Source organism: Dermacentor andersoni, chromosome 2, assembly GCF_023375885.2.
Source record: "Dermacentor andersoni chromosome 2, qqDerAnde1_hic_scaffold, whole genome shotgun sequence".
NCBI lineage: Eukaryota > Metazoa > Arthropoda > Arachnida > Ixodida > Ixodidae > Dermacentor > Dermacentor andersoni.
The window spans coordinates 158153017-158178237 of NC_092815.1; the positions used below are offsets into that span (position 1 = coordinate 158153017).

Here is a 25221-nt window from a genome sequence, read left to right on the forward strand (position 1 = left end):
GATGAGAACGCAGGACGGTTTTTTTTTTCAGTTTTTTTTTTTCAGGAGTGGTCTTACTTGCGCGTGCGTTGCCTGCATAGCTTCTCCTTCATTTCCGCATGACGCGTTCTCCTCAATTTTTTTTTTTTTTTTTTTGAAGTGCACCCTTGTCGAGAAGGTTGCGACGTCAGTTAAACAGGGACACGCTTTTTTTATCAGTTTTCATTCCCGCGCGCCCGCTATTCCGCACACCACTGACGTTTAGCGATGTGCGGCTTGTGAGGTGGCACATGCGAGGCTCAGGGGGCACACTTTCTGAGTCTTGATTTTCATTAGAATGACGTATAGTCGCAGTCCTCGAACGCATTGCTAAAGTCATCATCAATGCTTGCTACCTACATGCATTATTATCAAGCCGTACATTCGATTCCCAGAACACCCAGAGTTTTGTCGCAGACATCTTGCAAGAAACTACAAATAAAGGCATAAATTTTGATTCAAACAAATAAGGCAAACGCAAATAACGGAGCGAAGGCTAGACTTGCGCAACGAAATTGACGGTGAGCACTTTGGCTTACTCTCGCGTCACGTATCTTTCTTTGACGAAGTCTAGTCTTCGCTCAGTAAGCTGTAGTCGTGCCCTACTAACTGCATAGATCGTTAGCCAACTCGCTGCTTAATTATATCGAGACCGTGTATAGTTTTCTTTAAGCTTACGATCTTTGTGCCACCTTCGCCCTGCGAAATAATCATTGCGGTGACCTTGCGCTTTGTCGCCGCCACAAATCCACCACCCGCTCACTGCAGATTTCTCTTTAATTGCTACAAACAAATCGAAACAACAACAGACAACATACAGTTCGAGCATTTGCACACGTACAGAATATGCACACATAAAAGACAAAAGCACCAATAAATAATGCGCACTCAAATTTTTTTTTCTCGTTCACTTTTTGTAAAACACAAGCTACAGCTATATGCTAGTAATTAAACACACAAGCGTCATATCAATGAAGAGCACGACAAACGAAGACAAAAAAAGAATTTTAAGAAATATCGCCTGCGACGACACAAAGTGAGTATGAACTGGAAGTTGCCCCTGAAGGTGTCGTTGCTTCGATATTGATGCTGTTTCCTGCTGTTTCGGAAAAGCGTGCTTAGCGTGAACTGTAGCACGTCGCCAGCGCAGCGAGGTCTACGACTAATAAATTACCTACGCGCGTCGAATCACACGAAGGAGCTCTTAACAATACACAAACAAACAGCGCGATTATCGGTACAGCACACGACAGGCCGCCAGACGCCGGCAAAACACGGGCAAAACGAGTTCGAGGGCGGCACACGGAACACGTGACGAGGTGGAATGAGCAATCTGGGGGAAAAAATGCAAACCACCGGACGCGCACAGCGCGAGCACGAGTGGCGAGCGACAGGCTTCAGGCACAAACGAGAGATGAGGCAGGAACGTGGCGGTGGCGCGAGGGCGACGGCACTCGTCACTCTTGGAGCCAGATGAAGACGCGGACACGGAGTTAGTCTGTCGGAAGGCACGGTCGTTGTTTCGGACAGGAACTGCGAACAGAGGGAGAGAGGGCCGAGGGGAGGAGACACGCACCGTGAGTGGGGAGCAACAACGAAAACGACAATGAAAGACATTACACGGGCGAGTTTTCTGCTGAAATAAACAAAAAAAGAAATTCACATAAGGCGAAAGCAAATTCTGAGTGCGCCTCCAATGTCTTTACGCCTTCTTCCATGTCAAAGCAATGCCCCCTTTCCCCGTGAGGTGTACAAAGAAATCGGACAGTGTGGCGTCAGGACTGTAAAGCGTGTGAGGGGATTGTTGCGATTCTTCGGGGCAGCGTAAAAGAAAGGTACGTGGACAAGGGACTGACATGGAACAAGGCATAGAACCAGGCGTAGTGAACGCAGTGGAGGCGATTTTAAAGTAGGTTTCAAATGAATAGTTCACTCACGTTATGCAAGCTTAGCAGAAACGGCGGGACGCGTGAATTTAACTTACTTGGGAGCCTATAGAAAGAGGCAAAAGTGCCAATGAATAATTTTCACAAATAACGTGTTCAGAGCATCAGTCTCAGCCTTTATTGAACAACCCTCGTATGTTCTTTAGATAGGTTAGCGTTTTGGGAAAGGGCTAGCAGGCATTAGCTTTTATTTTTCTTTAACAGGCATTAAACTGTTTTGGGAAAGGGCTACAAAAGAAACATACTAATGGCATATTCGAGTGGTCGTTGCAGTACGTTCTGGCAGCGCTACAAAGATCACGTGAAAGAACAATTTAGGAGTTACTGCTAGCGTAAGAAGGCTCCACAGAAGATAAGGAAGCAGGATCATCACTTCCATATCCGTTCATTCGTGTAATACAGCTTTAACGCTGTTTTTCATCGCCTTCGTAGCACGGTCACAGCTATCTCCAACGGCCACCCGAATATGCCATAAGTAACTCAAGACGACTGCAATATGCATTTTGTTTGGGACTCCTCACGACATAGCCTCATAGCTCCGTGGCAGAGCTGTGTGATTGCCATAGGCGTATCAGCTACCTAGCTTTTATTGAGTTCTAGTTTGGTCGGTTTTGTAGCTCTCAACAAGCTTAAACGTAACGGACCAACCAGCCCAGGCCGAAGTTCTCACTCTGGACTCTCCCGTCAAACTGAATCTGCAGCCACGGAGTCGCGTCAACTCCTCGAGGCATAGCTTCGCATTCCCTCACGAAACTTTAAATTCTAAGCTGGTGATGGCGCGCGCAGGGAGGGAGGGAGGGAGGGAGGGAGAACTACACGTGCATACACGAGAATAGTTTTAGAAAGTTGTTCAGATCTGATGCTACACAACAAAGTGCGACGCAAGCGATTTTGTGGTCATTTTCATCCTACGCAACGTGTAATGCCATGCTATGTTTATGTCTATGCAGTATAGCTAAGCTAACTGCATAGCTACGCGGAAATGCAAAAAGCGAATCAGGCGTTATGCTGAGTGTGAGACGTTGACGCAATGATGTCACGAGAACGAAGGCGCTTCATGATGCCTGTCGAGGGACGAATAGTTATAAGAGGCTTATGTGCAGAGATTTACGACATATACTGCGTCTAGATACATTTAATGCTTAACGCGCCGCGGTACAGTCCAGCGGCTATGGCGCTGCGCTACTGAGATCAAGGTTGCGGGATCGATCCCTGAGATTGCGGCCACGTTTTGATGAGGACAAAATGCAAAAAAAAAATCATGCTAAAGAACCCCATGGTCGAAATTACGATTCCGTAGGCCCCGCGCAACAGCTTGCCTTATAATCAGATCGTGGTTTTGGCACGTGAGGCCCCAGAATTTTAATACGTTTAAAGCTTTATTTCTTGTGTCACAGCGGAACGTAGCCATACCGAAGCATTTGGCCAAGAATGAGCATCGTGCCCAGTGGTACGTACTAAATGACTCAAGAAGGCTGTAGACCAAATGTAAGAACATTATGCAAAATGAAAGTAGTCATTATGAAAGTAATCATTACAGTATAAAATGAAAGTAGCCGTTAAAGATCATGCAATGTTCCTTAAAATGTCTCTGCGCTTGAGAGATATAAGTGTGCCTAAACTCTATGTACAAGCTTTATGTTGTCATGTATTGTTTTAATAAAGTAGAACAGAAAGTTCCCTAGCAGGTACCACTACGTCAGTCAAAATTGCAGCCTATAGAGGCTCGAGCATTAGGCGATTGCGAATTGAAGTAGTCCACATGTAAATAAAATCATATTAATAAGGAAACCGTTGAATATCACGTGCTATTCCACTAAAAGGTCATTGTGCTTGGGACATAAGTATAAGCTCACATTGCTTACAAGCATAGGTTCCGGATGGCTCGCCCCCTGACATATATAGCCTTAAAAATTCGGCGGGCGAGAATGACGAAGGCGAGCAGCAAGCGAGCGTTAAAACACGAAGGCTTCCCAATGTATATAATCGAAATTTCACAAACTTGTCAAACTTGCCTTACCTTATAAAAGAAAATTATAAGTAATAGTACTGAGGCATTATGGGCCTTTCTTTTATCTGAAAATGCAAAAAGATATCGTTGACGCCGAAACAACATAAAAACGGGTATTTCTTTCCGGCGTACTAACCAGACTCATCAAGTAGGTGACTGGAATTTTCTTCCGGCCGCAGGCTAATGCTACACACGAGTTCTCGTGTTGCAAGTCATATTAAGTGCTATAGTACATGCCATATGTGTTCCAACGGCGTTGCCGTGGATTGGGCAACACTTCCTTTATCAGGTTCAGGTAAGCCATGAAACGTGCGCGTGGGTGTCGCTGTTACGTAGTAGCGTCTCCTTTTCGTCGTAGCCCAAGCGGCTTGCATCGACACGTCGTGTTGGAAGAAGAAGATGATGATGATTTATTCACCTCACTGTCGAACTTATGCGGCGACAAATGTTTACCTAGCCTGCTTGAGCTAATCAAGTGTGCTGCACATGCTTCTTTTCTAGCGTCCTGCCTACATCTCCTTATTCTTTCTTTCTCTTCCTGAAAACTTCTGTATCTACATTGTACCGTTACCCAAGCTAAAATAGCCGCGAGGCCAATCTGTCCAGTGCCCGGGGCCCAATAGCCCGCCAGACAGGGTACACCAATAAACGAGCCCAAACGAAGGGGCACTAAAGTGTCCCCTCCGCCCCCCCTTCCCCACCTCTCGGCGAAGCGGGACCCAACGCCCCCAGCCTACGGTGGCTGGTCTCCCATTCCGGCGGAGAAGCTGAGAGAGAGAGAGAGAGGCTGCAGGCTATGTGGGTCACTCGGAGCCGACGACCGGCGGCCGTGACTTTTCGAGGCAGCTCTCGGCCCACTTGCGCGGCTTATGGCGCCGCCGTGAGGCAAGGTCAAGGGCGGCGCGTCCCCTTCCCCTCTCCACGCCCCGGGCCGCGTCTGCCGGGGCCGCCGCAACACCGGCAGGCCGTTTCCTGGAGGCCGCGCGGCTCCCGCCGGTGCGCCCTGTGTGTGCGCGCGCGTGCACGTGACCTCGCGTGCGTGTGTGTGAACAAAACACCGCCCCGTGACCCGGACATGTAGCCACTGAGCCCCCACCTCCGCCCCCCAACCATCGGGCCTTCCTTCCTTCCGTCGCCTGGTGGTGATGGTGTCCTCCCAATCTCGTTTCTCGGCGCCTAGAGCGCTTCCCTCGGCCTAATCACTCGATCACCGCTGCTATCGACCCCCCCCCACACACACCGCTTACTTCGCGCAGTCTCTCGAGCATTCCGCCGTTTGCTACTAGCGATATGTCGGTATTTTGCTTTAAACATAATTTACGGTGCTTTTCCTGCTCTCCTGTTCAGGAGCTGCATTCGAACTCAGGTATGCAAGAAGTTTTCGCTTGTTTGTTATTGCGTACCCTAGGTTATACACAGTGGGAAATTCTAACGGCGTTAATATAGCCGCATAGCTTTCTATTTTTCAGTAAGAGCGTCATTTTTTACAATTATTATTATTATTATTATTATTATTATTATTATTATTATTATTATTATTATTATTATTATTATTATTATTATTATTATATTATTATTATTATTATTATTATTATTATTATTATTATTATTATTATTATTATTATTATTATTATTATTATTATTATTGTAGGGTAAAACTCTATCTAAAACATTTATTTCGTTCTAATGCAGAAATAGAGAGATGTAATAGGGAAAACAAGATATGTGAGCATCCCGGAAACATCACTTCTTAAAGAAATAAAAAAACATAATAGTAGTCAATGCAACTATACTAGCTTACGTAGCTTACCTCTGTTGTACGTATTAAAAGGGTTATACTGTCAATGAATAGGACGGTTTCCCTAACTCTACGTGTTACAGAGGAAGTTAAGAATATGGTAAGGACACAAAAACTACTCTCAAGTTCGCAGAGCTGCCCTTAAGTGGCCCGTACAAGAAAGCCTGTCTTGGGGAGTCACCGAAAAGGCAACGCAGTCTTAGTTCAACGAAGCTTTCGCAACTGTGTCACTTTCTTCGAAACAAAACTTTTCCCGCCAGTCCGGTCAGCGGGAGGAGAAAGCAGACGAGACTTTGTGTGTCGGAAAAGCATGCAGAAAGAGCTAAACTACATCGTGCGAGCATCATCATCATCATCATCAGCCTAGTTACGTCCACTGCAGGGCAAAGGCCTCTCCCAAACTTCTCCAACTACCCCGGTCATGTACTAATTGTGGCCATGTTGTCCCTGCAAACGTCTTAATGTAATCCGCCCACCTAACTTTCTGCCGCCCCCTGCTACGCTTCCCTTCCCTTGGAATCCATTCCGTAACCCTTGATGACCATGGTTATCTTCCTTCCTCATTACGTGTCCGGCCCATGCCTATTTCTTTTTCTTGATTTCAACTAAGATGTCATTTATCCGCGCTTGTTCCCTCACCCAGTCTGCTCTTTTCTTATCCCTTAACGTTACACCCATCATTCTTCTTTCCATAGCTCGTTGCGTCGTCCTCAATTTCAGCAGAACCCTTTTCGTAAGCCTCCAGGTTTCTCCCCCATACGTGAGTACTGGTAACACACCGCTGTTATACACTTTCCTCTTGAGGGATAGTGGCAACCTGCTGTTCATGATTTGAGAATGCCTGCCAAACGCACCTCAGCCCATTCTTATTCTTCTGGTTATTTCAGTCTCATGATCCGGATTCGTGGTCACTACCTGCCCTAAGTAGATGTATTACCTTACCACTTCCAGTGCCTCGCTACCCATCGTAAACTGCTGTTCTCTTCCGAGACTGTTAAACATTACTTTAGTTTTCTGCAGATTAATTTTCAGACCCACCCTTCTGCTTTGCCTCTCCAGGTCAGTGAGCATGCATTGCAATTGGTCTCCTGAGTTACTAAGCAAGGCAATATCATCAGCGAATCGCAAGTTGCTAAGGTATTCTCCATCAACTTTTATCCCCAATTCTTCCCAATCCAGGTCTCTGAATACCTCCTGTAAACATGCTGTGAATAGCATTGGAGAGATCGTATGTCCCTGTCTGACACCTTTCTTTATTGGGATTTTGTTGCTTTCTTTGTGGAGGACTACGGTGGCTGTGGAGCTGCTATAGATATCTTCCAGTATCTTTACATATGGCTCATCTACACCCTGATTCCGTAGTGCCTTCATGACTTCTGAGGTTTCGACTGAATCAAACGCTTTTTCGTAATCAATGAAGGCTATATATAAGGGTTGGTTATATTCCGCACATTTCTCTATCACCTGATTGATAGTGTGAATATGGCCTATTGTTGAGTAGCCTTTACGGAATCCTGCCTGGTCCTTTGGTTGACAGAAGTCTAAGCTATTCCGGATTCTATTTGCGATTACCTTAGTAAATACTTTGTAGGCAACGGACAGTAAGCTGATCGGTCCATAATTTTTCAAGGCTTTGGCGTCCCCTTTCTTATGGATTAGGATTATGTTAGCGTTCTTGCAAGATTCCGGTACGTTCGAGGTCATGAGGCATTGTGTATATAGGGCGGCCAATCTTTCTAGGACAGTGTTCCCACCATCCTTCAACAAATCTGCTGTTATCTGATCCTCCCCAGCTGCCTTCCCCCTTTGCATAGCTCCCAAGGCGTTCTTTACCTCTTCCGGCGTTACTTGTGAGATTTCAAGTTCCTCTAGACTATTCTCTCTCACCTTATCGTAGTGGGTGTTACTGGTGCTGTATAAATCTGTATAAAACTCCTCAGCCACTTGAACTATCTCATCCATCAATGCTCAATAAAGTAGTAGCAAACAAACCTACCGCACTGATATCAGTAGCTGAGCTTTTCAAGCGCTGCGTTCGGCCCATTCTTTGTGCGTTTAGTTTTTATAGTTTTTATTGACACTGTTTTGCAGGATGCGACTACGGCGTGCGCGACAGCGTGCTCGGTATAAAATGTCAATCAACTAACGTCCAGCAACGCAACATGCGTCAGAGTACCGAATTTGTTGCCTTGAAACGTAATTATCAATAATTCTAAGATAAAGGTTACCTTGCGTATATACTTCATTCGAATAGACAGCAGCTTCTTGGGCGGTATTTCTTTTTTTTTTTATGTCAGAAACCAGTAATTTATATTTCTCAAGTCGCGATTTGCCGCCTCCAGTTTGGAGGTCATCTCTCCTTGTACTTCCGACGAACTGAGTGTGGGAACTAACTCGCTTCTACAGCTGCGCTGTCTTTGATGTATCAGTTGATCAGATTTTCATATATATGCGAAGTGCTTTTCTTTTCGTATCACTGTGTTCTAATCTGCGTCTAACATGCAGAATCGCGTTAGTAGAACGTTTAATTTTGCCATTGCGCCACGCGCTTCCCCATCAGAAGTCTTTCGGCGCGCCACTCACCATGGGAACGGCAAAAATTGAACAAGTAGCGTGACGTTGGACGTTAGAGGCGTCATCTATAGATAGGAGATGGAGGTGAAAACTGAGATGGAAAATTGTTCAAGCCCTCTGCCTAAAGAAGAAGGGTCGAACCAGGTAAATCCTTTCGAATATGCTGCATGGTAGACTTTTAACTACATGGACTTGCCTTCGTCAGAAGTGGCGCTGTGATCTTTCGAGCCTTATTAGTTTTCGAGTTTATTAGTTTTATGTGGGTGCTAGTGCGCTAATGATGGCAAGACCGCCTTTCGCAAAAGTAAGTAGGGCTACCGAAACGTCGGCCAGCCAAGCGCATCCCTTCTTGCCCACAGTGTTTTTCAATACGCCGGCATCTACACCTTGACTTGTACCTTTCGGCTTGTTATTCATTGTATACACGTGGTGCACAGCGCGGAGAGACTAGTTGCCCTGGAGTTCTTCATTCCTGTTTTTATTTGCCGCATGCCTACTTTCAGCGATCAGTGAAACGAACAACCGTTGAAATCCTCGAGGTGCATTGGTTTCAAGCTCACGGATTTTAACCGTCGTTGTTTTCAATAGTCGTTGAATAGAAGTTAACGACAAAATATAACGCTTCGCCGTACGCGGACAAGACAACCACGATAGTGCTAGGCTCAAGATACACAATTAACTTATCTAAGACGTGACGACCGAGTGCGGATTGACCAATGAAGACATGTGCTTATTAAGAATTCGTTGCGATATCTGCGCACGACGTTTGCCGTCATAATGGTATGAACGGAGCCTAAAGCCTCATTCAAACAGCTGTCAAACGTTCCTTCGCGGTACCCGTCACGACACCGGCTTTCGTCAGGGGAGAGGGTTTCAGAGTCGTTTTCTCCTCAAAAATGGGTCGCCGGCGACCGACGTAGAGCGGGGCTCTACGTTTCCGTCGCCATCACGGTGACAGAGCCCCGCCCCTACAAAATGGACCAATCAGAAATTAGGAAACCGTCGCTAAATGCAGTCGTTTTACAAAGCTGAAGCTGGCAACGGAAGCGACTGCTGCTTTCTTTGCACCTGCGTTACACGGGTGGCACATCGAATACTCAGCTGTGCATTTCGGTGGTTTATTTAACAGATTTGACGTTATTTAACAATTCTTTATCAGATTGAATTCATAACGTACGATACTTATCCCTAGGTTTAGACGAACATGGGACCGGTCAGTCGACAATGTACAAAACCGTGCTGTTGTCGACGTCACCACTGCCGTCGCCTTTTCTACACTACTCCATCGCGCCTGCTGTACGCTTTTTTCTTGCTTTTTTTTTTTTTTTTTTGACGTGACGGCGACGTGACGGAATGTTTGATGACTGTGCGAATGAGGCCTAATACCGCGGTCAAGTTGGCGTCAAGAAAATTTGTAGGCTCAGCTGATTACACTAGAATCAACACACTTTTATGAAGAATGAGAACATTCAGTGTAACAAACTGAGCGTGACATGACTGTTAAAATGTAACCGGAGAAAATAATGCGAGCTAAAGACATCAAAATATTTCAAATAGGTTGTCTGATTACGTGAAGCAAGCGAACAGGCAGTAAGCTAGCCGATCACGAGGAGCCGAGAAGAAGGTACTGGCGATAGAAACAGTACAAATCGGGCAATAGCTGCACAGCTACTCGCTAACGCATCAACGTGGCCCGCTCGGACACCACATAAACAAATGAAGCCTCTTGTAAGGGCATGGCCACACACATAAAAAAGCTGCGCCGTGATACACGGGAAATACGAACAAGGAGCAGCACGTGCGTACAAAGATACCACCGTGGTAGAACCAGTTGCAAGCCAGTACGAAAACTGCTCCGCCGCAAAATAATCAGGTCGATAAAGATAGCGATGGAGGAGCAAGCGGTGGGGCTCTTCGACGCGGTCACAGCGTGCGATCGGACCAGCCTCGCGAAAGGGGAGCGGTCGTGCCGCGACCGGATACGTATGCCAAATACGCCGACTGCCGTATACAAACCCGTGTGAGAACTGGGTGACCGTGTTACGAGACAGTCTGGTTCTCCCCGAAAGAGACGTAACGACGCGGGGCGGCGGACACGGTTTTCGTTTTGTTCGTTGGCTCGCTAGATCCCGTTTACTGTCTCGGCCTCGCTAGCTGTCAAGTTAAAAGGTGTACCGATAGGAGTACAACGCAACGCAACATTTGGGCCGCCAAACAATAGTTTGCTTCCTATCTTATTATGTCCTCTGCCTATACGTCATACCATCGCTTAAGAAATCACATAACAAGCACAAGGATGGTACTTATAAACACAACCAAGAAGGTCAGGCACTGGGCGCAGATTGCTGTTGTCACGATGTCGTAACCTGCTTTTATAGATACACGCTAAAGCCGTTGCAAAGATGGACCGGAGTATAGCGCGGGTCAGCGTTCGTATGCCTTTCCTGATGTATTCTGTCCAGGCTACTTACGCACCGGTTTGGCATAATGCAGAAGTAACTCGCCAAAGAGACACTTTGCAGAAGATCGTGCGTGAAAAACGTGCGCGTGTGCACAATGCTGTTGTGAAGACTGGCTGTCAATCGCAAACGCTATAAGCTTCTCAGTAATCTTACACGAGCATCATTCATATGATATGGGTTAAGGTTAGGAAGTCCTGCTGCCACTTATGGAAGATCACTGTTGCCCGTTGGTCTAACACATTTTTCTTTCGTAATTGTTTTTCTCAAGCTGAGACTAAGATAAAGAATTTGCTTCCTCATGTCGCGTAACAGGCTTCATGTAGTCAAAAAGCGAGCACAGAGTGCCGCCCAAGCCCATTGCATGTATAAATGAGTAGCTTATGGTCCGTAACATCTTATGGCTATTGGCTTAAATGATACTCATTATTTATTTAAACGGCTGACCGGTAGAGCGAACGTTCTGAGCTGTGTGCTGGTTGATGCGAAAAGCTTCGAGTCATATGAAAGAGTTTCGATGAGCGTGCTTTAAATATTGGCAGAAAAGCATTTCGCATATGAAGGGCCCTAGCACTCTAGCATCGTCAGCGTTATATGACATTTGCACTGGCACTCATATATAAACGATAGCGTAGTTCTGTGAGCTCAACGATGGGCCGGTTTGAACAATCTCCTATAGCGCTGCTACTTCATAATTTAAATTATGATGTGCGAGACACCTAAAAGCAAGTGCAAAAGAAAGTTGCTGACTCTCACATAATCGAGGGTAGATGTAAGCATGAGATTGCAACCGACATGCAGTTAACGACATGGTGATTAACGAGTTACTGCATACGCGATGTAATACGCTTCCGGCAGATGTTGCCCCCCCCCCCCCTTCTCCATTCCCTACCCCAGCACTTGGCGTGGGCCTCCCGGGTTATCCCTTCTTCGCAACGTCATTGTGTGTTTAGAAATGAATGAAAAACAAACACGCAACGAAGTCACCGCGGGCGCAATGGCACGCTACTTGGTATACGCTCACCTGTACATGAGGGAGAGTTTGGCAGCGTCCTATTTACAGAGGTGGCGGTGGTTGCGTGACGTCCAGGAGGAGCGGGAGGGTGGCGCCCCCCTTTCCCCTTCAGTTGTTCTTGGTGGCGTACTTCTTCTCGCCCTGCTCGATGGCCTTGGTGACGCGGTCGAGCACGTCGGCGAGCCCGTCCAGGATGGCCGGGTTGATGGACGGCAGGCTGAAGGTCCTCTTCTGGCCCTCGCGGAAGAACAGGCTCACGCCCAGAAGTGGAAGCAGGAGGCCGCCCAGCCCGAGCATCAGCAGCATCGGCACCGCATTGGTCAGCATCGACGGCAGCGACGTGATCAGGCCGGACATCAGCCCGGAGAGGCCCTGCGCAAAGAAGACGAGCTCTGTCGAGTAGTCGGAACGTTTAAAAGTCACACCCGGGTTGCGAAAGATCAATGAAGAGTTTCAGTGGACCACTTGAACTTTGTTTCGATACACATAGCGCAGCGACGCGTGACGAAGAACAGTATGCAAGGAAATTTTTACGAAGTACACAAGCGCAGACTGGAAATAAGTTAGTCAGCATTGCATGTATTGGACAATTGCGCTGCCTATTATAGAAAGGTCGCACAGACAGTTTCTGAAAGGGCCCCTGAGTGTAGGCTTTCTCTGAGTTGAAAGGCGCGCAAGAAGCGCTGAGTAAGAACTTCTCAGTTTGCGATTCCTGTGTGTCCTCCATCTAGGTTATTAGCATCGGCCGTAATATCAGTCACTGGGTAGCGTAAGCATGGTGTGACGGAATTGAACAATAACAAACAGTTGTCCTCGGAAACAACCAGTAGTGTAGTGTAGTGTCGATGCTATGCTATATGACACGATGCTATGTCATATGACATAGCATCGTCATATGCTATGTTATGTCTATTTTATATGAAGCGATGCTATTTCATATGACATAGCATCGCTTAAAGGAAGGAAAAAAGCATATTGCAACATCTTTCGGCCGACACGTCGTACATCGCACAAGCACAGCGATCGTTCCGCAACTTATTTTAAGCCGCGTGATAAGCAAGTTTTCTTTGTTGTTGTTGTTGTCGTTTTTGTGCTTTGCCTTTCTTAACCTTGTGTAATCATGTCAGGAATGTTGTAGGAAGCTATTTGTCCACACTTTCAATGTGTAAGCCATACTGTAATGCATTTGAGATTCTTTTCTAGGTGCTTCTGCAGGTGTTAAGGCCCTGTGGCTATATAAAAGCCGCTATGCTGACACTGACCATCACTAACTCTCCGTCAAATATTTTTTCCCTCTCATCTGCACAGAGAGCTGTGCGCGTCCGCTGTCGCTGACATTCATTGTCGCTGTCCGTCCGTCGCACATGTGTGGCTCCTCGAAGCAACCCGCCAGCCATCTGCATGAACTTTCTAGGGAGTACTTTTCTACGCTTGAAGAACTTGGGGCTACTCAATGTAATCACTATGGAAGCTGCAGGTCAAAGCAGATTTGGAGCACCGTCGAATGTCGCGGTGTCCGACAAGAGCGTCGTGCCAGCCAGAATGTACAACGTCAGCTACGGTTCAGCAACCGGCATCATTCATCTTGCTAACCTTTCTTGCGCTCGCAAAAACAGTCGCAACAAACGTCTGCAGATTTGTGGGGCGTGCTTATGCTTAAGCTATCATATGCGCGTAGATGAACACAAACTAAATATATTTGCTGAGAGAGAGCGAGAGAGAGCAGGGACAGGAAATGCAGGAAGGTCAACCAGACGAGCACCCGGCTTCCTACCCTACACTTGGGGTGAGAGAAAGGTAAATAGAAAGAGGAAATGAGAAAGAGAGTGAGCACTGAGTGCGTGTGGAAGAATGCACAGAGACGTGGTGAAACACAACACGTCTGCACGCACATCAATGGGAAAGGTTTCAAGATGCCGCGTGGGCTGTGCATATCACTGGTGAAGCATCGCAGGCTTTTGCATGTGCGCTGCCCCGAAGCCGCCACCTGAAGCCTTCGACAACGACTACCCAGTCGGGAAAGCTGCACGTGCAATAGACTGTTGCTTCATTCAAAGGCGTGGTGGGGAAATCTTCGAGATCTTCTCTGTACGCCTTCCTTAAATCATCGTCAGCGACGCCGCACGCGTCGCGAGGTCTGTACTCGCCTGCGTGATGGTGGACGCGATGCCTCCGGCGGCCGCCGCTCCGACGCCCGAGCTTTGCCGGTTGATGTTCGTCTGGTACAGGGCGGCATCCGGGTACACTGCCTGCGCCGCTATGCTGAGCGTGGTGGCCAGCACAAGGGCCACTAGCGCGGACGCCTGCTGCAACCTCATGGCTCCCCTCGTTGGCTTCCGCGGCCGCCGCTTGATGCGCTACTCCGGTACTCGGTCGGAAATGGAACCCTCTGCGAGACAATTGGGTAGAGAGGCATAGGAAAGTTACCTCTTGAAAGCTCCAAGAATTCACTCGCATCATCTCCGGCTTGGTGCAAAAAAAAATAGTAATAATGTGCTGTGGGTCGGGGCTGTTGTCGGTTGCAGTGAGTCTATATTCCTCTCGTTTGGATTAAAAGTGTTTGGGCGCTGGAAAACACGAGTACAAAAGAAAATATATTGCGAGCATCTGCAGGCGCCTGTATGATCAGTGTGTCATCTTTAGTACTCGTGTCTCCCTGCACTAAACAACCTTTAGTCAAGACGTACCAACCGTCCCACACCGCCACCCTTTTCTAGTTTGGAGCTGCGACAGTGAAAGTACTCTCTGCAGGGCATTACAAAGGCAAAAATACAAAACAAAAAATAAAGAAGGAAACAAGCGGAGTGGTTACTTTACTCAACGTATCTCAAGCTTGCTAACATGTTACACAAACGGGAAGAGCCAAGACAAAGGACGGTGACGCTGTTCTTGCCGATAACACCATGAACAGCACAGATCCCTCGCTTCTTCCCCACCTTATATACTGCGCTGCAGTTGAGCGTTCTTGTCACTGTCTAGAATCTCTCATTTATAAATGATTTCGTCCAACAAGAGAATAGACCTTGATCCGCAATTGTCAACTTCGCTTCGCTTGGTTCCCCCGACCATTTGTCACCGCGGGCGACACGCGAACGAACGGACGTTCACCCCATGGCAGCTAATCAGACGAGCTTGACACAATCATCGTTGTTGATACGTTTATACTAAAATTAAAACCAATGCGAACAAAATGCGTCATCGAGTACTGTACTATAATGGTCAACTTGAGAATTCTGAAACTCTTAAACAAAACAATTGCGCTACCATTTCTGTGACGATATAGCTGCACGTACATCTCCCACGTCGTCATGCCTCTAACACGGTTTTGCGCACTTAAACTATCGTTGCAGCTCGTTACACTGCCTTAAGAATCTCGAGCCGTGCATGATTTTCCTCTTCATCGACAGCGAAAAGGAAGCGGCCAAAATGGAAAATACTTGACAGGCGAATGATATGTTTGGAGCAACAGACGCAAATCAGTCGGCTAACTTCCTTTTCAGTCCACAGCGCGGGCAAAGAGAGCACGCCGAAGACAAACACTAATTGTCGTAAAAATGATCGATGAAGCCAAGCGCGCTGTTATTATCAGCGAAAAGAATCTATTGTTCACAAGTGGACCATTCGGCATCGAGAGTACAGTGCTGTCGTAGCCTGGAAATCGTCTGTCCGCTTACCGGCGCGCATGAATACACGCACGGCTGTGTGCTCATCCTTGGTGCTGGCAGCGCATGCGGCTGGCATATACCTGTGCGCTTATTTGCATTTGTACGCGCCTTAAGAATTTGTCGCGTACTGAATTCGTCGATTCCTTATACATTATATCCACATTGCAATACGGTATTTGCAAAAGTGCACACGGATAAGAATAAAGAACTATTTAAATGGGTCATCGGCGGCACTCCTTCTTAGGCTTACAGTGAAAGTTTTTCCCTCGTCGCTTCAGGATCTCTGCTTTCGGCCATAGCAGAAATCAGTTAAGCAGAACAAAGTGCTTATTGCATCCTTGGGACCACGGGTATATGCTATTATTGGATACCAGAGACATCGCAACGATTTAAAACTATTACGAACCCTTGCGCACAGTCCGCGAAGTTGTTCGCATGCATGGCAGGTTCCTCGAGACTTTGTTGCAACGTCAGTACAGCTTCTTTCTTTATTATTTTATTCGTAAGTTTATCCAACGGCATGAAACGTTTGATGCGTGCACGTTATATATGCATGTATAATTGGTTATGTCCAGTGAAATTTAACAAGGATGTGTTGTGCGGACGATAGATCCACAGATGCTGGTCAGGTGGGCGCCTTGGGCGTGAGAAAGACTAGACTTTGGTATAGGTGTTTACCAGATTATATACTTCTTATGCAAAAGAAGCTCAGTGAGTGAGATTCATGAGGAATAGTTATATGGAAACGTAGCACATGCAGAAATTATGCGTAGCCTCAAAATATGCGTAGCCTCAACCCATCCAACTCCAATCCGATGAATTTGCACCGAAACTATGTAATATCGTTGAATAATTGGCGCCATTGAGGATAAGTCGTCAACATAATCATATTACGGTCTCCATGACGCGGCGAACATTTTTTTATTTATTTTTTCATCTAGGCATCTGTCTCAAGCAGACATGTGGTATGTTTATTACGTTTACATAAACGAGCTAGTTTACTTCCAATAATAAGCACACCCAGCAGTTCAAAGGCAAAACCCACTATATCGCTCGTTGCAGGCGGCAGAAAATAAATGTTGGATAGATGCGTATCTTCAGGTGTGTTTACAAGAAATGACGACTTCTTCGAAAGGTTTGATTGCTGTAATCGCTGTCGTGTGACTCATTCGCAGCAGTATTGTCGAATCTTTTTTTTTTTCTTATTCTAGAATGTGCGCTGCACTGCTTGCTAAAAATGGCTGCCGATAGACAGAAAGCAAAAATAGCAAACGCAGTAATAGCAAAATACACAGCCAGATGAACGTCCGGTTTGGTAGTTTGCTGGCTGTCTCTAAGAACGGCTTGGCTAGGGAATAAGTGTGGATAGCTTTCACGCCCTCCTTAATTGGACTTCAGGTTCTTAGATCTGTTTCAGTCCTTCGCATTTCTTTGAGCACGAAGTGTTTACAAGCGACTTGAACCAGGTTTTAAATAAGCTTTCAGTGATCCTTTATCAGGTAACAACGCAAAAGAGAGAAAAGGAAACAATGTTAGCCCTTACGGCCAAGCCAGGAATCAAGTATATACGAAACATCTCGATCTATCGATCTGCATTCTACCGACGAGGCTACGAGCTCATTAGCGCCACCTTATGCACTGGCGTGCTTCTGCAAATCCAGCTTGCGACAAGCGTAACCGATGTCAAAGCACAACCTGAGGAGGAAGAAGATGTAGAACGCGAGTGATGCACTTCTAACTGGACACGGAATAAACGAAAATACTTTTTATTAGGAAGCACAAAGGCGGAAGCGGACCCCTCAGGCATAGGACAAGATGGAGGCGGCGACGGCAGTTTAGCCTATCTTGTCGCAGTAAGGAAATGAGGATGACAGAGATTATCATCACTCACGTGTACCCTATCGCGAAAAAAATGTAAGGACGACTGGCTCACTGGCGACAGCACGTGATCGGCCTTTACTTTTTCTTTTTCTTATTTGTTTTTTTTTTTTTTTGCGATGGGCTGTACATTGGTCATGAAATGAGAATATTTTTTTCCTTTGATTTTTTTTTTTTTAATGAGGTTTCGTAGTCATTTCGTTGATTTAATTGCGCCGTGAATTATTTTGCCCAGAGTACGGGAACTATACAGGACGATCAAAACAAGCTTCGACAAACAGCGCAGCATGCTTTGAAATGTTCAGAGAACGGCGACTGGCACTGTGCGACGGCCAAAGAGAAATGAAACCCAGATATACGGTACAGCTGCCTACAATTTTAACAGCTTTCTTCTCTTCACGAAACGTTGGCCCTTCGTCCTCTTTGCAACATTTCGTAATTATTAACAGATAATAACGAATTTCAAATTAACACATTTTAATTTTGGAATTTCAGAGTTCGCCTGGCGCAGAAAAGGAGTAGCTGCAAGGCGGTGGGAGAAGCATTTATCTTGGAGTGAAGTTGAACAGGCTGATCGAGACGACATGAATGGTTGTGGAATGGAGCTCTTTCCAAGCTGAAGACGACTCCACAATTGTCGAACCAAGTACATCGAAGCCACCGTGCTTGATCAAATACACTTTACTATCGGAAAGGTGTTCGCTTTTGCCTCGACCAGAAGATTTGAAGCGCGTAACATCAGCACAGACATTAAACTACTGCTCCTCAATCTGCCTCAATTTTCTCGGCCTATCCTGGTGCCGCGCTGGCAACCTGGAGCATTATCGCAAAGTTCCAAATTCAAAAGCTCTCTGCGGTTATAAGACGCATCATCGAAGAACATCCTACCAGGTGCGCGAAAGGCAGAATCGAAAGCATGGAAATTTGGCGAGGAAACAAGATGTAAAGGCGCAACAGACACATGTGTACGTATTCGCTTGTTTTCTTCGACATGTTCTGCGCCACTACATGATGTGTAAGCGAGTATAAAGTTTATTAGGCTTTGGCGATATCGCGCTGGTAGCGCACTTGTCCTCTTCAATACTAGCGCTTCTATTCTTTGCGTATGTAGCTTGTCTCATCGTCCGGGCCATTTGACATGCTGAACGAAAACCAACAAGCCCGGCATGGAACTCCCCTCCGGAATGGAACAGCATCTCAGCCAGAAAGTTGTCACTTTAAAAACGAGGAAGATTCACTGCAAGCCACACATCTTGCCGCAGAGGCAGAATACCCATGCGTGTACCACGCGACGCAGTGGTCGCTTCCTCCTTGGACCTCGCCATCCGCAAATCCACAAGACCGGACGAACTTAAAGCTATTACTGCAGGGCGAAGTCCCAGATGCGCGCACTAAACAAACAAGTCGCATACAAGAACGAGCGAATCGAGCTCACGGCAGTTGTCCCACCTGCACGGCCATCACGCGACCTGCATTCAAGCGTAGCCGTAGAGTAACGGCCTACATAGCCGACTACGCCACCCCTGGACCGCCAAGAGCGCGACGCCTCCTCGAAGCGACAAGGTCGAGACGACGAACCAAAGCGATTTCCCCGTGAGGGGCGCGTTTCGTGACGGGCCACGCGCGGGCGTCGCCACGATTCGATGCGGATCACGACGCCGGTATAGGAAAACGCTTGCAGGAAGTGGCCCCGCGCGCTGTAGGAACTGCAGAGTCGTGAGCAGGCGCGACCGACGAACGCTGACGCGGTGCGGGGGCGAGATTTGAATCGCAGATTCGGACGTCGCATGCAGCTTCACTGACGCGCGCAGAGCGCGCGGCTAAGTCCTCGCCTGGCTAATCGCATTGCTGCGCACCGGCCGGTACTGTGCTTCCGTGAAACTCAAACCTGGATCGATCCCCCCCACAACTGCGCGCTAATCGTCGTGCACTGCCGAGCGAGGTTGTCAGGACAACCTAGTCATATGCTTACGTAGATGCAACTAACCTATTACGAGACATCGACGAGCAGGTGGACGATCATACTGTGGTGGTAAGATGGCGCTTCGCGCGCAATGTTTTTCTATAATTCTGTGTAAGTTTCACTTGTTATGGCGACAAACACGCCGTCGGCACGCTTGAGCGCTCTCGGTGAAATTCCGGTGCCATCAGGCAAACCCTGGTTCGAAGGAGATTCTGAAGGTGAACGCCCTTAAGAGACACCTCCTCGAGAGGCCAGTTTTCTCGTTCATCTGTAGCAGAATAGTTAAACACTGGCCTTTGTTCGAAGTCAAATTCAAACTGTAGAGGCATCAGTGTTCTGAATACGACGTTATGCGAGCCCCAGGAGCGCTCTGATTAGAGCGATAGGTTCATACTCGATCATTACCAAAAGGTGCGCGGTGCGTGGTTTCTAATGTACAGCGCTGTCTCCGGCCCTTTTGTTCTTTGCTAACTTGCTAACAAAGACCACGAGAGGTCTCGTACTTCGCGTTCCAAAATTACTCTATTCACCCTGTGAGTCAGGAAGAATTTCATTCAGCAATACTTTGAGGCCTAAAAATGATTACTTATCTATCGTTACTTTCGCGCTTATACAAATCGCGACATTAAAAATGACTCTCGCACCGATATCTACAAAAATATCTGTAAAAAACATGCATGCAAGAAAATGTTTGTCTATGCTGTTTATGTGTATGACCTACGTATGTGCAGACGTGGCCCTTACAATTACGCATAGTGTCAAGCTCAATTCTGTGAGTAGAAATCTCTGGTCCTAAACGCAGGACCAGAATTTTTCTGCGGCCACGCACATACACTGCTGCCGGTGTTTGAGCGTAATTGACACGTCCGGGTGAAAATCACGCAGTACAGTGAGTTCTGCAGCACAAATAACACGGTATACGGGGCTGGTACGGTGAGCTGGCGTCTGTAGTCATTAACGGCAGTTTTTGCGCACCAACTACTAGGGAAAAAAGCCCGCGGAAAGACAGACACAGGTGCATATATAATAAATAACACTATATAAAAACAACTTCGCCGCATATAACAACAACGCCGCATATAAAAGCAACTTCACCTTCAACATTCGTGTCATTCAAGAATTTATTGTGCTTTTCGAAAACTGTGTGCGTAAGTTTGTGGGCAAGCATTAAACTTAAATCGCGTATTGTTCGTTGTTCGTCGTTTATCTAGACAAGACCACAAAGACCGCGCGCATCAGTAGCGTAAACGGGTGGTGTAACTGGCCGTGTGACAATTTCAACACAGCCTCCGCATTTCGATAGCGAGAGAATGCAAAAACGTTCGTGTACACAGCACCGACTAACTGCATGGTCATCGCGGCAAACGCGGTTTATTGCTTGAGAGAAATTAGTTATGCACCATGCCATCAAAAGTAATCCGGAGCCCCTTTCTTTATGAGCCCCGACAATTATCCAAACGTTGCGACTGGTAATAATTTGCACGCATCCTTAATCCATTTATTGATTGATGATTGATGTTTAATGGCGCAAGGGCCAGGTATGGCCAAGGAGCGACATGTCCTTAATCCTTAATCCAGGACCCATACGTTTCATTCATTTAATGCTCTTGCCTCGACCAGCTTGAAAGCATAACGCTCGAGCAACGTCCATGGCACTCGGTGACAGACAGACTCTCTGAATGAAGCTGAAGCAAAAGAAACGTCCAGTTTGCGTTACATTCTTTGGCTGACATATCGAAGACAATGCTAATACAGTAAAACCATGAGCTGCACTGGCCTCCTATTTGGAAACGAAATTATAGCAGATTATTGTTCCTTGTTTCGGGAGTCTCAAAACGACAGCTGCCCGCCCCGGCCCGTTCCCATTGTAGACACGCGGAAAGTTAAACACCGGGAGGGAGCTGCGGCGTCAACGTCAAGGAGAGAATAATTTTGACGTGAACCTGAATGTATACCGCCTGCCTGTCTACGCTCCACAAACACTTCCCAGGCATCAAGAAACTGCTTCCATGCATTATGCACTGCCTCTTTTCAATTTTTTTTTTCTCTGGATGCCTGCACGCCCACTCGCCGCCAGACAGGTGCCATCAATTCAACCCACTGCCCCCAGCGGCTCAGTTTTGAGGAACATCCCATATCCTCATCGCTCGCCGCTACGGTCGCCCTTGCTCTTCTGTTTTGCTTTCCTCCCCATCGCCGTTCCCGCTACTTCTCATCCTACACGCACGCGCGTCATGCACGTCACTCCTGAATACACACACGCGCACGCGTCGTCTCGGCCACTCACCTGAGAAGAGCACGTTCTTTTCAAGGGCGTTCCGAAAAATCCCGGGAGCGACGACTGGGGAGGATGAGGGCGCTCGTTCTCCTGATGAGTACAGCAGCAGGTGCGCGGAAGAAGACGATGATGCCTTCCTTCTTCTGGCTCAGCTGTTTTTGTTGTTTCTCTTTGCTTTCTGTGCTGGAGGGCAGCGTGTGGTCAGCTATACCGGGCGATTGCTCGTGGCCTATCGGGTAGATGTCTCCGTCGCTATGGAAACGGCTTCTGCTCGAGAAAACACCCCGTGGTCGTCGCGTCTCGCGTGCACACTCAACGAACCTCCGGCGCTGTTTTGACCGGCATCTCCGCTTATATACCGGCCCGCGAAACGCCGCCGACGCCATCAAAAAAGCTCAGCCACCAACGTCGTGCGGCCATCCTTCCCTCCTTCTTTTCTTCCTCATCCCTTCCTCGTCTGCAGCTGCTGGGACCGTAACACTTCTTTCTCGGCGTGCCATTTACTCACTCACCCTCCCCGGCTCAACCTCTCCTCACATGGAGCCTGCCCCATGCGACCGTCACTTCATTAAAAAAGAAAAACGAACTTCGAGAAAAGAACTTCGCGTCACCATTGCCAAGGGCAGAAAAGAGACAGAAACAGAAAGAAACAAAAATAATAAAATAGAGGCGGTGAAGCAGACGAAATTCGGCGTCGTCGCCGCCGGCAGCCCAAGCATCTTCTTCTCCTCCTCCTCCGTCTGGAAGAGGAGGAAGAGGGACGAAAAGTGCGAGGACCGGGCCGATAAGCGTCGGCGAGATTCCTAACGGTCACGGGGCCAAGCCGGAGCGTGGCCTTCCCATTGGCCCGCTAAGCGCCGTGACGTCACCTGCCACGCCGGATTTCGTTAACGCGATCTGGGTCGCTCGCCCGAAGTGGAAGAAGAGGCCCCACCGAAGCCGCGGGCGAGGGAATACCCAGCTCGCCGCCGCACCGGTGGAATCTAGGTCCTCGGAGGTTAGACACTCCATTCAACTATTTACTGCAAAGTCACTTCTCAACTTCTCCCCACGCCCTCTTATTATTTTTTTCTAGAATGCTAGTGCAGGGAGGGCGAGAGCGGGGGTCCTCCAAAGGCGATCGTCGGACGGACGCAGACAGCCGCTTTCGGACGGCCTAATGCGCATAGCTGTTTACTTTTGCGGCAGGAATCCCGTCGCCTCGCAAGCAGGCACCAGGCTACGACGCGGTTTCTAGTCAACCCCGAAGCTGTTCCGCTTCTTTGGAGAGGTCGGTTGCCGCCTCGGTGACTGGGATTTCGGAAACCAAACGCGGATCTATTAGCCGTCCCCATAGTTTCATCTTATCTTGGTCTACCGAATCGGCGGCCCCCGCTGGTTATTGCGTAGCGAGACAAGCGGCGATGTTGTCTCGTATTCACTGCGAGTAGTAGCACATGTGCGAGAGAAGACGTATGCGAAGCGTCTGCATGAAACATTTCGCGCTGGACGTTTTTCGTAAACGTGATGTTGACTTTTCCCCACTGTACTTTCCATCGAGCATGTGACGTCACTGGTCCACTTTCGAATTACAGCAAATTGCTGCATGCGCGCGTTGCCGCTTATACAGGCAATGACATCACAGGAATGTTACGTATTCACAGCCACATTCAACATAGATACTGCAATTTACTCGCTGACACAAGGCGACAGTGGTGACACAAGGAGTTGCCGTGAATGCGGCTTAATTATATAGGGCTCAAGCAATGCCCTCGTGAGCTGTTCGCGATACGTTCCGTTCAAGCCGAATATGCGTGTCTTCTCAAAAATTAAGGTTCAGGAAAGCATGCGTTCAGCGCACGGCTAGTGCATCACCATATATGTCTAGATGACGGTGGAGACTGCAGCTATGCAACTTGACCACTGGCGCACCGCCGCTGCATTCACGCTTGCACGGCTACATGAGACAGTACACGCTCAAAAAAGTTATGGGATTTTACGTGCGAAAACCACTCTCTGATTATGAGGCACGCCGTAGTGCAGGACTCCGGAACTTTTAACCACCTGGGGTTCTTTAACGTGCACCTAAATCTAAGTACACGGGTGTTTTCGCATTTCGCCCCCATCGAAATGCGGCCGCCGTGGCCGGGATTCGATCCCGCGACCTCGTGCTCAGCAGCCTAACACCATTGCCACTGAGCAACCACGGCGGGTGGTACACGCTCAGTGTCAGTGTGATTTTCCCGTCTTGTCTTTAAAGGCATACAGGATTGCATGTGTCCCTGTTCGGGAACATACCCACGTAGCTACAGAAACAATCTTCGCACTTGGAGAGTATAGGCATGGGCGGAGGGAGGGTATGGCAGCTTCTTTCGTGGCCCTCCGTTAAATTCGGCGAAATGCCGGAGGTCACCTAATTCAAAAATAATTAACGACAGTAGTGTCAGTGTAACTGCAATAATATGGTACTCATCCAGCTGAACCGAAGCACTGGGTGTGCTAGCAACGGATGAGGGGCTCAAATGTGTTCGCAAGCACGAAATCACGACAGGTGCGAAGGGCGAAGCACGCTTTTATGAGTTGAAAATATCAGCGAGTTTTAGGACGCCTTGGTTAATGAAATCTAGCTTAACTAGCAACTTCACGTTATAATGGGAGCATTTTAACGCGTCCCTACACATATATTATGGACTTAATTCGTCACCGGTGTAGAATGAAGTGCTTAAGCAGCAGTTTTGTGGACTTATAATATGTAATTATAGTTATTAGAAATACAATATATAGAAATGTAATATAACTATACAGTTATAGAAATTATATTTGTAAAAAAGGTTTTCAATACAGTAGCAGCCACTTAACGCTGTACAGCTGCTGACTTGCATAATTTAAGCACTGAAGTGTGTTGGAGTGTGCTGGTCTGTACCACGGTATGCCCTATACCCTTCAGGATGCTTTCTTTCTTTAACTGTGCACGACAGCGAGCTCACACAACATCTGCGTTGACAAAAGCCGTAGTTGAATACTACGCAATAATTCTGGCCACCTGGAGTGCACCGAAATATCTGACACGAGAGTTTGAGAGCTGCAACTATAAAAGCTTAGTTCATGCAGTTTTCGTGTCGCCTGTCGCAGCTATATCATCTGCATACCCATATATGTTGCCAAGAAGAAAACTTTTTTTTTGTCCCCATCAACGACTCGATCATACCGGTTAAGGTTGAAGGTGTCAGCCATGAGATAGACCAGCACCCTGAAGGGCACAATGTTTCTCTCTCTCTCTCTCTCTCTCTCTCTCTCTCTCTCTCTTAGCTGTGATATAGCACGCAGTGCAAATTAACTGGACGGATTCCGAAATTCGCAGACGTCAGAAAATGCGAAAAATCCAGCTACTTCTATTCAGACGACAACGCTGAGGTCCGAAGAGAGTGTTGCCAACGACAATATTAATCGGGAAACAGACGGCGAAAGCGGCGACGGTAAAGCGACCTATGGTTATCCGTGAGAAAGCGTCTTCGAGCGCTCTCCAGAGAATGACTTTCCGATGGACGTCAGAGGATACCATCAACCCGCACTACGTTCAAGAAACAAAGCAGCATGGCGTCCCAGAGCCGTCGAAACCGGCTCCTCTCCGAGAGGC

General features: G+C 47.5%; 1 protein-coding gene across 1 annotated transcript; it reads right to left on the reverse strand.

Annotated features, from left to right (window-relative positions):
• Window positions 1–777: 777 nt before the first annotated feature.
• LOC126540916 (uncharacterized) lies at window positions 778–21969 on the reverse strand. Its single transcript, XM_055076111.2, has 4 exons — window positions 21615–21969; window positions 13969–14210; window positions 11831–12193; window positions 778–1551 (listed from the first exon to the last, which is right to left on the reverse strand). The coding sequence occupies exons 2-3, from the start codon at window positions 14137–14139 to the stop codon at window positions 11930–11932; spliced, it is 435 nt and encodes a 144-aa protein (XP_054932086.1). The 5' UTR covers window positions 14140–14210; window positions 21615–21969; the 3' UTR covers window positions 778–1551; window positions 11831–11929.
• Between the last annotated feature and the right edge of the window lie 3252 nt (window positions 21970–25221).

Bases quoted from the DNA above. Each gene is read 5' to 3' on its own strand.
- LOC126540916 (XM_055076111.2), bottom strand. From the start codon at position 14,139: ATGAGGTTGCAGCAGGCGTCCGCGCTAGTGGCCCTTGTGCTGGCCACC. The intron at 12,194-13,968 runs GCGAGTACAGAC...TTCTTTGCGCAG, and splicing joins TCGCGTCCACCATCACGCAG to GGCCTCTCCGGGCTGATGTC.